This window comes from Thunnus albacares, chromosome 5 (genome assembly GCF_914725855.1).
Source record: "Thunnus albacares chromosome 5, fThuAlb1.1, whole genome shotgun sequence".
NCBI classification, from domain to species: domain Eukaryota; kingdom Metazoa; phylum Chordata; class Actinopteri; order Scombriformes; family Scombridae; genus Thunnus; species Thunnus albacares.
The window spans coordinates 14,579,749-14,592,029 of record NC_058110.1 but is presented as its reverse complement, the minus strand read 5'-3'; the positions used below and the strand labels follow the sequence as shown (position 1 = coordinate 14,592,029).

Genomic DNA, 12,281 nt, shown 5'->3' with positions numbered 1-12,281 from the left:
CTCTTTGATTTTGCAGCCAAAAACTGCAACCAAAAAGTTTGGGAACAACTGATATGCATGACTTTCTATACAGAATTACAGTTGCTGTCCCTGGTTTGGTGCAAAGAGAGACATCTCAATATGCCTGGTTCAAATATTCAAATAACCCACAGTCACTATCTATCTCGTATCATACTCCACGTTTATGTCTGAATGATGTTTTGGTGCCAGTTAAGCCAGCCATCTCCAACCAGAACACTGTGTCTCAGCTAATGGTCAAGCTGGAAAACCAGTCAGAGTCTGCTCCTGGCCCTTGAGGAATGAAAAACGACGTGTCCTCAGGCCCCTGCCCATCCTCTACATATCTGCTCATTCATCTGGGCTGCTCATTAAAGGGTAATTACCTGTAATTAGTGAATCATGTCGCTTTAATGAAGACGTTGAAAGCTGTTGGAGCCAGAAAGGCTGGCCTTAATTCTGAGTGATGTTCAAGATTAGCGGCAGACAGGAATTAAATAAAGGAGGACAGATTAATAAAATATTAGCATTTCTCGCCAGTGCCGTAGGTGGCTTGTATCATGTTTATATTTCACATTAATTTTCAATTCCAGCGGCGTCAACACCTGGCTCTGGAGGGCAAGTATGTGTTACTGTATCAGAGCAGGCTAATAGGCACGATGATGATGATGTGTATGTCTAAGTATGTCTGTGTGTGTGTGGTGCTTGTGAGAATGAGTGTAATGCTTGCTCTAATGTGTGCTGTGCTGACTCTGTGTGTGTATATGTGTATGTATCAGGTATTCCTCATTTTGTGGGGACATAAATCTGTTTACACAGTCATGTTGTGGGGACTCATTTCCCTTATGTGGACAAAAAGCAAGTCCCCTTAACGTAAATCTTTAATTTTAGGGGGAAGACTTGGTTTAAAGTTAAGGTTAGTTTAGGGTTATGTTACGGTTAGGGTTAGACAAGTAGTGGTTATGGTTAAGGTTAGGATAAGTCTCCAGGAAATGAATGTAAGTCAATGTAATGTCCTCTGAAGTGATGGAAACATGACTGGGTGTGTGTGTGTGTGTGTGTGTAAGTGTGTGTGTGTGTGTTCCCTGGCGGCGTGGTGAGTGTTTAATCTGGCCCGGTGGCGTGCCGTTGGCCCGGCTAATCACAGTGTGTCTGTAGGAGTGCGCTGAGCCAGGGGAGCACGCCGTCGCTAACAGCGCCTGACAGACTCATTAGAGAGACCTGGCACTGAGCTAGCAAGGCACACACACATATACACACACAGTCAAAGGTACACACTCAAACACTTTGAAACACACACAGTGGGAAAGGCACTCAGGCTCAACTGCACAGACATTTGGATAAATCCAAACACTTACACGCTTATTTTTGACGTTCTTGCACATGCACACACACTCATTCATATAATCATCCATAGACGAGTGTGTGCTGTCTCTCTCTCTCTCTCTCTCTCTCTCTCTCTCTCTCTCTCTCTCTCTCTCTCTCTCCCTCCCTCTCTCTCTCTCTCTCTCTCTTTCACACACACATATAAAAACACACATACACGCTCAGTGCTCCACGTGTGAGAACAAGGCAGGCGGTGACCCCTCACAGTCGCAGCCCAAACACAGACAAGAGCCGAGAGAGCATCTGGGAAAAGAGGAGAGGGGGGGGGGAGTGGAGGGTGGGAAAAAACGAGAGGTGGCGCTGAGGAGGAGTGGAGTGGAGAGAAGGGAAGCAGCAACTCTTTCTCCCATTTAAATGGTGCGTTAAGACAGGCAAATGACTATCAGCTGTCCGGAGATCACATGCACGCTGTCCAAACCTTAAGAATGTGAAAAATAGTACGTCAGTGCTGTGAATATAGACCTGTGTTACAGGTACTGTAAATTTGAGATGGTTTACATGTCTTTCTTTGGGCAAAACATCCTTTGTCTTCCTTCAAAGTGTGAAAATTAAAGTCAAACTATTCATTTTTACAGGATTAGGTAAAATGACATTTAGTTCGACAAATTACTTTGACAAATTGCTTAAGACTTGCTTCCCTTGCACTCGCAGCGAGGTTAATTGCAGCTCAGCTGCAGCAGAGCCAAGTGGAAACATTAGGTTCGGCTGAATAACAGGTGAATGCAAAGCAGGTCAATACGTAGTCAAGTGTGGGCCTGCCAGCTGTTCACTCCCTCTGCCACAGCACAATGGTGACACACACGTTCACGCCATGCACACAGCAAATAACAGGGACAGAATTAAACATGTAAACAAACCAAGCAGCAATCTATTTGTTTTTCTATGTATTATTCTCACTTTAATTTAACTCTGTGAAGCTTTACTGGCATGATGTTTTGATCAAAAACATGTTGACAAAGCAAATACTCAAGTACACAACCTATAACTCTAAAAGGATAAGACTGGTATTATTGTGAACAAATCTCATGAAAAGATTAAAACCAACAATAAATTGATCCAATTAACAAGCATCACCTCTGTAGCCAGAGCTTGATGTTGTTTCTTTCTTGATGCCATAGACTTCCACTGATGAGCAAAAACATATTAAAAACGCATCAAACAGCCGCACCATCCTGGTGCTGTAATTACTCACCAGAGCACCAAATGTGCATTAATCCACAGCTGAAAATAGACCCCCAAAATGTATTCTTGTTTGAGTAACCTGCATTAACAATTTTTTTGGCCACGTGGGGGCAAAGCAAGATGCTGTAAACACAGCATTAGTGAACTTGTTAGCAAACAGTTTACACATCCAGCAGACAAGGAGCAACATTAGCATTCATTTGAAGTTGTGTTTCTGTCTTCTGTCACTCTCCTTTTAGCTCCGTGTTGCTTTCCACCAGCTCCTGAGGGAACGATCTGGCTCTTTAGCTGCTAAATGCTCCGCTGTGTTCGCCAGCAAGTCGCTAACTTTGTGTGTTGTTTGGTGGTGGGCAGTGGGCAGTGTACCGTGAGTTTCTGGTCTGGAGAGTCATGTCTAGACATTGTCAGGAGCTGCCCTTTCACACATGTAGCACACAACAGAAGATTGTGTCTGTGACATGACGCAAAGAGTGTGTTTAGTTTACAGCACATCGAAGATGGCGGATGAGACTACCGACTCATCTGTAATGATGACAGTTTTTGAGTTGATATCAATACTACATGTAGGGCGTATTTGCAATATCAGCAAAAGAGTGGAAAGCAATATACAGGCGCCAGTTTCGGTTTCATGCTAATGTCCAGTCCAGCTGATTGGGACATTTGCATTCTCACATAGATCTCATCTGGGTAATGTCTAGATAAGTTCAGGGTTGCAGTGCATGTGTGAAAGGGACTCTAGTTGTATATTCACCTGCCAGTAGTGCCAGGTGTCTCTCTACCACTTTCTCTCTTCCTCTCACTTTCTCAGCCACTGTTACCCTTCACTTTCATACACTGACCTCCTTGTAGGGATTTTTAATCTACCCTGGTAGCTGTAACTGGTACAAGTTTTGCTGACAACCTTGTTTCACCTAAAAGCCAAATCAAACTGTCTTTAATTTTCTCTACCACTGTACCATGTAACAGGCCAAATCTCTCTCTCTCTCTCTCTTTCTCTCTCTTCAGAGTACAATAGCTGTTTTGCTCTCTGCTCTCCTCCATTCTCTCTCACTCCTCTCCAGCACAAGGCTATGACATTGAGGGAATGTAATGTGATGTATTGTAGTGAATAATGTATTCTGCGAGGATTGTACAGAGCGCGTTGAGCAGATGGCAGCAGGTTGATCTCGATGTGTGAGTGTGTGTGTGTGTTTAATGATGACAGTGTGTATATGTGTGGCGTGCATATGAGTGTGTGTGTGTATGTGTGTGTGTTTTCACCCAGAATGGGGGAGGGGAAGGAGGAGAAGAAGGGAGGAGGGAGGGAGGGAGGGAGGGAGAGTGGGGGTTGGTGTGTATGTGTGTCTACGTGAGCCTCCTTTGTGAGATAAAACATGCAAATGGTGGATTATTTTAATGCAGTTTTTTCTAGAGCCCCGAGCCTTAATCCCTAAAGCAGTTGAAATGAAAATAGTATATGTTTTCTTTCAAACTCTCTCCCTCCCTCTCTGATTTTTATTCCCCGATAGGAATTTACAACTACCAGCTGTCTAGGAACGGGATCCTTTACACTTTAATTTTGCCGCTCTGGTGTAGTTACAGCCAAAGACTGATGATTACATCTGTATAGCATGGCATTGACTAAAGCGAGTCGGACCTGAACTGCTCTTTTATGCACTGGAAAGACCATGGTTGTGAAATCCTTCTGATTGAATGGTGATAACAATGTTGATGGTAAGAATAGAGCTCAATGCTCAGTTTGTCATTTTGAGTGGACTGCACATGTAAAATATGCACATTTTTAAACACTTGCACATATGCTCAAGCACGCAGGCATACTGTACTGTATATGCATGTACAACTCAAAATAGAGGCGCAGAATTGGGCTGACACTTGCAACAGTTATAGCTTATTAAGAGTTTACAATATGTCTGGACAATGAAGTAAGTGAGAAATGTCATATCAACTAACCAGGTCTCACAAAAAAAACACTTGTGAAATATGTGTTTTTGTATTTGAAATATGATATCTCATGTGTGGAATGTAATGAAATTAATTTTCATGTCATAAACATGCAAATGCTATGCTTGACACGTGATGAATTTACATGTTTTTTCTTTTGGCTTTGTTTTTTGAGAACAAGAGAGAGGCTGGGTATGTTTTTTCTGTGCTTTCAGAAGAAATAAGAAGAAAGAAGAACATAATCAGCGGTGGTGAAAGCACAATTAGTGCACATAAAGCATGCAAACACACAGATAAACACTTTTTCCCAAGTATGAAGTATAAAGTTGTCCCCTATAGATGAAGGTAACAGATGGCAGAATCTATTTACATTCACTCAGGCGATGAGTTTATACACTAAAGGTTATTCTGCAGTTTCCTGCACTTAGCAGAGACATTGGCCCTGTTTACACCTAGCATGACAGTATTGTGCATCTCGGGTGATCTGATCACAAGTGGACAGCCGTAAGTACAGGTGTGAACACACGCAAGACACATTGAAGACACATAACTGACCACCCAAACCACATTTGAGAGGTGGTCTTGATTGCATGTGGCCACATTCTTTTAGCAATGTGTTCGCGAATTTGTCCTGAGTCACATTGAAGGACCGCCTACTCAACTGACGTCCTCTATTTTGGGCAGATTAGGCACAGGAAGTGCATTGCTGCCTCCCAGTGCGTGTATCCTTCGTACCCTTGAACAAAGCTTGTTCAACTTTTGTTTTTCCATTTTTCATGTGAATTAAAAAAAATAAAATCCACTTCCAATTAACAGTTAACCGTTCACATCCCTTAACTCTATATTTGTCATATATATTTGTTCAGACCAGGTGCTAGAGCAAATCAATCGGACGGGCATTTGATTTTTGTGAGGGGACACAATGCATTGTATATTTGTTTATCCTGTTATCAAACAAGTTGAACACAGCTTTGGATGGAGGGTTCACAGACCTGGTCCTCCCGCTGACTAAAACAACAGTGCATCTGGTATTTGCAAACGGAAGTGATGTACATGTTTATTTGCATATAGAGTGGGGAAGTAAGATCTGATCACAAGTGGTCACTCGAGACGCATGTGGACACGCATTCTAATGCCAGGTGTGAACAGATGTATTTAGAGCTGTCCACTTGTGATCGGATCACCCAAGATGCATGTTAATGCCAGGTGTTAACAGGCTATTTGTTTTGAAATATCTATAGGCGACTGTGGTGTCACACTCACTCTGTTTGTGTAAAGAAGTAGGGGATGATAACTTCATTGCTCGCACAGTTACACCACACTGATATTGTGTTGCTTGACTTGGTCATACCAAACACTTCTGCTTATTTCTATCCTTTTCCTACCTGTTGGTTTCCTGTCTTTGGGGGCTGGTGGTGTGAAGCCCTACACTCTCTGCTCTCGGGCTCCCTTGGGCCCCTGAAGGCTCATCAGTGATGTAGCAACAAGAAAGATATTGTAGGTGGCATGTGTGGCTGCAAGGTGCACAGTCGGGTGGATGCCTGGCAACTGACCTGCAGTACTGTTATGTTACTGAGGCCACAAAAACAGCAAACATCATTTTATTGTGTCCTCCCACACAGATGCAAAAACAGACAAAAAGCCAAGAACCCTGTTATTGCTTTTTCAATGAAAATGTTTTATCAATTAATCATTATGAGAGTTGTTGTTGCATGTTAGTATTTTCTTGAAATATCAGGCCTGAAACTACGCATATGGAACAGAGAAAGAGAAGAAAGCTTGTACATCCTTGTCTTCTTCATATTAAGGACAGTAAGCATAATTGAGTAAATGTATTTAAGTATTTGAGCGAGCTGATTCAGCCTCTCTGGGATGGTTGATATTGTACTTAGGAAGAATACTGCCCAAGGCAATTCATTAGTGGTAAATAATTGAGAGGCTCGGATAGTGCTAAGGTGAAATGCCTGTTATTATTTCATGGAGTTTGTGTTCTTAGGGTTCTTCAGTTTAAGAATATTAAAAATGCACAAGCCTTCCCGCAAATTACTCACTCGAAAGATTCACAATGGGCATTAATGACTAACCATCCATCTTCCATTGTTTTCAAGCTTTGGAAAAGCTTTTCACTGCACCATTATCAATTCTATTTCTGCTTTTGGTAATGTTCTTTTATTACATGAAGGATATTATTTTACCCTCATGCGTTTTACATTTTTTACTCATTTTATTTGAGTTAATTAAGGCACATCAGCTAAAACAGCAGGATATCTTCCATTGACATTTTATTTAACTCCCATATCTGTTTCTATAACTCTAGTTTGGAAAGCTTATAGTAGATGTCCAGTCGTTCGTAGACTGTATTCCCATACCAGTGTTTTGGATTGAGCCACTTGCTCTCTCAAGAAGGGGTGTGGGAGGGTGTAATGGAGCTGTCAAGCAGGCAAACAGCAGGCCAGTATGGCGCTATATAGCAAGGGCTTATGTTATACATAGATTACACACCAGCAGTCCTGAGATCTCACTGGCAAACAAATCTGCCTCATGTCAGTGATGAGTGCACCTACATCTGTTTATGTAACCTCAGACAGGGTTTTGCAAATGTAATTTGTTAACGTGAACTTGCATTCAGCTAAGTTTGTATCTGCTGAAGCTTTTTGTCGAAGCCCCATAGGTTTTTACCTCTGTCTTTTATTTATATCTGTGCGTGCCTCAGTTAAGATGTTATCTGTTAAAAATTGTCACCTTGATATGTTGGTTTTCCGGTGATGCAACCTAAAGGCCACTGAGGTTTTATTTAACATCTTATACACCCACACCACACCACGTGACAACCTAGAAATGTGGGAGCATCTGACTGTCTGATCAGTTATTCACAACACTGTATGTGCTATAATAGCATGATGTGTTTAGTAAGTGGTCTGTGGTTGGGGCACAAGAGGTGTTTGTCCTAAGCAAGTCAGTTATATATAATTGTGTACTGTTTTGTAAGATGCTGACACTTGTGGTTGGACAGTGTTTTTAGCTTTGCTTGTGGCATAACTCTAGGGGCGACAATGCGAGTAGGTTGATCCATCTCTCTTTTGTCAAGACTGAATATTAGATGGAATGACACTTGCAAAGATATTCATATTTCCCAGAGGATGAATCCTAATGACTTTGGTGATTCTCTGACTTGTCATCTAGTGCCACCAGCACATCAAAAGTTCCACTTCTCCAACACTTCAGTTGACGACGAGATACCTCAAAGTTAATGAGCAAATTGCAGTCAGCCTCAGCCTATGAGAAGTTGCTTCTGTTCAGAGAATGAACCCTTTTAATCTACAGTAGGTGAAAACACAGCCATTGCAAACTAATTTTTTGCCCCACATGTTGACCTCTGGTGTGTAATGAGCATTGCAGCCTCATGCTAATGTGGCTATAGACCGGTAGTCTTGTTTCACTTAATATTACCATGTTATGTCCCCTTGATTACACGAGCTGATGTTTGCAGGTCATATTTATAATTTACGTTGTATTAGATTACTCACACAGTTGTCCATAATCGGAGGATCGCTGTGAGCTGTATATACTGTACATGGAGACAGTGTAAATCCACTCATTGCTCCATGATACTCCTTTAGTCTCTAGATCCTTGGCTCAGTGCCAGCACTCAGCCCCACTGTCTTGTAGGGGGTTTGTGTATATGCTTGTCAGTGTGTGTAAAAGAGTAGGGAGGTGGGCATGGGGAGGAGGCGTGTTCAGGGTGGAGGGGATGTCAGCTCATTAACCTCCATTCTTCCCCTAGCACGCTGCTGCGTAGAGTCACTGTGTAAGTCTCATGTCATTACTCCTCCCCCTGCACGCGTGTGTTGGGAAGAGCAGAGCAACCGGAGCAAGGGAGGAGGAGGGAAAGGTTCACAAGGGAGGGGGGGCCCTTGACATGTTCCTTTACAAATGCCCTGCTTGTACCTCGCAAACTAAAGCCCCGCCATCTCGTTTCCTTCCCCACTTTTGTCTTCTCTGTCTCTTCTCTTTCTCTCCCTGCTGTGTCTCTCTCTAACCACAGGCCCGGTACAGTGTGGGTGAACGAGGGGTTAGGCTCCATACTGCCCCCCCTCCAGGCATCAATCCAGCTAGGAAAAGACTGCCCACTGCAGTGGTGAGACACAGTAGCTAAGCCCCTGGTTCTGTTTGTGCTGGTCAATTTATTTGGAAAGATGTACCTCAAGGTACTGACCTGGGCCCGATGATATTGTGGAGGCTCCAAACAGGGAATATCTAAAGTTGTAATGAAATTTCTGATCACGGCCAGACATTTAGATAAACTCATAAAATCCCCAACAAGAACACACACATGCACAGATGGTACATGCTGTGTACACACATGTGGGAGTATACTAGAAAAAGTTGCACCACATAGTGCTATATATATATTGCATATTTTTGCATTCAAAAAAAGGACACTTACCGGAATTTACAGATGATGTTGGGAGTTATGCTTCTTAATTGCAGCAGCATATGTGTGAAAACATGCAAAGGTGCGAAATACGCCTCTGTAGCTGTTACAGTCGGGTCACACTGTGTGGGCATCCATAGAAACAAATTAAGTCTGAATCTGAAAGCACCTTTGACATCTTTAGAGTTAATCTTTAACAACATTTTTAATTAATGATTAAAAATATATCATTTATTTTAATGCTCAACATATGACACATAGATCTTTCTTTAGGCAGCCTGCAATCTGAATAAGATGTTGCAATATTATTCCCTGTTAATTTCATATCTTTTTTTAAAACTGCACTGATAATCTGTTATTGCAGGTAATGATAGAGCATAATTTCCTATTTAGTAAAGTGTTTTAGTGTTAATATCTGTGCAGAAATTACTGGTGATATAATTATTTTCTGTTTGAAAGTGAACACACTGAAACCAGATTATCATAACAGTCATGCAAACAATCACAAAACATCTTTCACACCTTCTATATCTATATGAATGTCCTATGCTGCATGTTTAAGTCCATGCTGTGTTGATGCAAGAGCCATGTTGTTGCATGGAGATCCAAACCAACAAAGACATCCATGGAAATAGATAGTTTCTTATGCTCGTAATAATTTATTTTTGTCACTGCCAGAACAGTCAAACTTCAGCTTTTTTTCTTCTTCTTCTCCCTTTGCTTTTTCATACTTTATTCTGTGCAGAGGCAAGAGAGCAGTAGATTGCAATAAGATAACCAATTATATGCTAGAGGAAACCAGACTTTTTTTTCCTGCTGCAGTTATCTGATGCTGCGGTGAGCAAAGGCAAAGGGCTGGGGTAATGTGACATTCACATTGCCCTTTATCTTCTCTCATCGCTGTTTACCCCAGTCAGTTAAAAGTGGCTTGTGCTCTGCATCCTCTCCTGCTGCCAGAGAAACCTCACTGACATAGATGCACTTACATGCACGTACTGTACAGACGCACATATTGTACACACAGAGTGCAAATACACACACACATTCTCACCCCAGACAGTCTAAGTGTCAGGTAGACTGGTGGGATAACTACTTTCCTCCTAGTAGCGACCATGTTGTTAAGTATAGCACTATTACACCTGCTGGGGCTAGCTGCTAATTGTATGTGATGCTACTGTGCTGGATGCTAAGAAGGTGTTTCCCAGCACTGGTTAGCAGGCAGGCCGTTGAAGGCCACCGCGGCAGGATGAGGGAGGCTGTGTGGGTGGCACTTTGGTCTGACTTTTTTTTTTTCTGTTATACCTTTGCACATGTGTTCGCACGTGGCGCACTCCATGGTTGTGACCTCTTTTGCACTCTATTCTATTTACTGCACAGACTGATTATACTGAAGATATACAATCGAGCCATGTTGACATACCTGTACCTCTTTGAGAGACAGTGCAGCCATGTTTCATTCAAAGAGGCTAATGGGCAAACAAACTTTGACCTAAAGCCGCACTCAGGTTTTTATACAAAAGTACATCTGACTATTGAACTTAAATACATTTAAAAAATGTGGATGCAACAACTGAGATGTTTGCCTCAGTAAAATCCAAATCATCACCTATAATGGATAGAAATTAAAAGTGAAATACTTTGTCGCCTCGAAAGCAGTGACACAGTGATACTGTAGATATTTTCCATCTGGCATATTTTTGTATGAAACAATCACAGACTCTGTAGGTTGGTAAACATGAGCCAGCTGTGTGCTGTTTACTGACACCATGTTGTCTGATTCCTGAGTTTCTAATTTTCAAACCCTTTCTTGTTATTGCCATTTGGAGCCACATTATTCATTTTAAGCTTAAATTGTACACGGCATCCTGCATTAATAATGTTTTGGCTGTTTGCTTTGCTTTGAGGCCCTCCATTTGGAACATGAATCATATCATTCACAGAAATTAAATAATTGCTTAAGGAAATTATTTTGAGTTTAAAATGATAGATAAGTCAAAAATTAAACGAGACAGAGAAAAATTATAAACATTCTTAAAGTTATGGACCTGTGATTTCTGCTAAAACAGTTTGAGCTGTCATGCGCTGCCATCAGCATCTAGATTTATCCTGTTGTGAACTCATTAACTCACAGTGAACCTGAGTTCACAGTGGAAACAAAACCTTATTTAGCACCACCCCACCTGGCCTCCCTCCCTCTACACACACACACACACACACACACACACACACACACACACACACACACACACACACACACACACACATACACACACACACACACACACACACACACACACACACACACAAACACACAAACACACTACCTTTCTCCTCAATCTCCCCTCCCATCTCTCACCATCTCTGCTGTTGACTGTTCGTTCTATTTTGTGGTTGCTTCACTGCAACAGAAACTGGATGAATGAGAGCTGCAGCCTGCCTTTTTTTATTTTTACACATCACAAGGTATAGGTGGAGTCGGAAGCGGTTGGAACCTGTATTATGTCTTTTGTGAAAAAGCTTTTTTCAAGCTGTTTCTGATGGGAAGGGCGCTGTGTGTTTGTGTATTGTTTCTCTGTGGAATGCTTTAGACCTAATCATAGCAAACAGAGCTGATGCTCGTTAGATCTGAGCTGATGGATCACAAGATAAACTGACCACAAAACAAAATATTTCTTTAAGAGCATCAGCAATCAGAGAGGTAATAAAGTTTGTCTTTTAACACTTTTGAAACAATCCTTTAAGGGAATGCAACATGCAACAAACTAAATACTTTCTAGAGTGGCACAAGGCCAGTGAATTCCATCAAAATCCCACTGCAAGGTCCGGAGAGCTACTCCGTATATCTTGTTGACATCCGATCAGACTGTATATATGGTCTGCTGACCGGAGCACAGCATATCCAGATAAACATAGCCTGAGTTTTGCATATGAAAATGAACTATGCAGCTGATAAAGGTGAGGATACATAAGATGCCGGGCGTTGGTGGATGTGACCCCAGTGCTGCTGCAGTTGAGTGTGCAAGCACGTGCATGCGTATTGCGTGTGTGTGTGTGTATTGTGTGTCGGATCAAACTCTCACACCCAGGAAGAGGCCCTGTTTCCCTTATCTAACGACAACAGAGCATGTGTCGCCATGGCCACAGGCTGCGCTTTTTATGGGCTTTGTGTGTGTGTGTGTGTGTGTGTGTGTGTGTGTCTGTTTGTGTGTATGTGTGCGTGTGTCAGTGTGTGTGCCATGTTCATTGTTTGCCCATGTTCATTGTTTGCTTGGGGCGTGGTGCAACACCAGAATTGTTACTATAGTCACTCTCTTTCTCTCTCCTCCTCCCATGCAACTCT

General features: G+C 42.1%; 1 protein-coding gene across 3 annotated transcripts in view; it reads left to right on the top strand.

Moving 5' to 3' along the window:
• The window catches only part of LOC122982834 (thymocyte selection-associated high mobility group box protein TOX-like), an 82,049-nt gene that overhangs the window by 20,405 nt on the left and 49,363 nt on the right, over positions 1 to 12,281 (top strand). For 2 of the 3 annotated variants that reach the window (XM_044352410.1, XM_044352409.1), the window contains exon 2: positions 8,552 to 8,644. The exons of the other annotated variant lie outside the window; for it this stretch is intronic. In XM_044352410.1, coding sequence (XP_044208345.1) covers positions 8,552 to 8,644 — 93 coding nt within the window. The remainder of the gene's footprint in view (positions 1 to 8,551; positions 8,645 to 12,281) is intronic. 3 annotated transcript variants of the gene reach the window in all.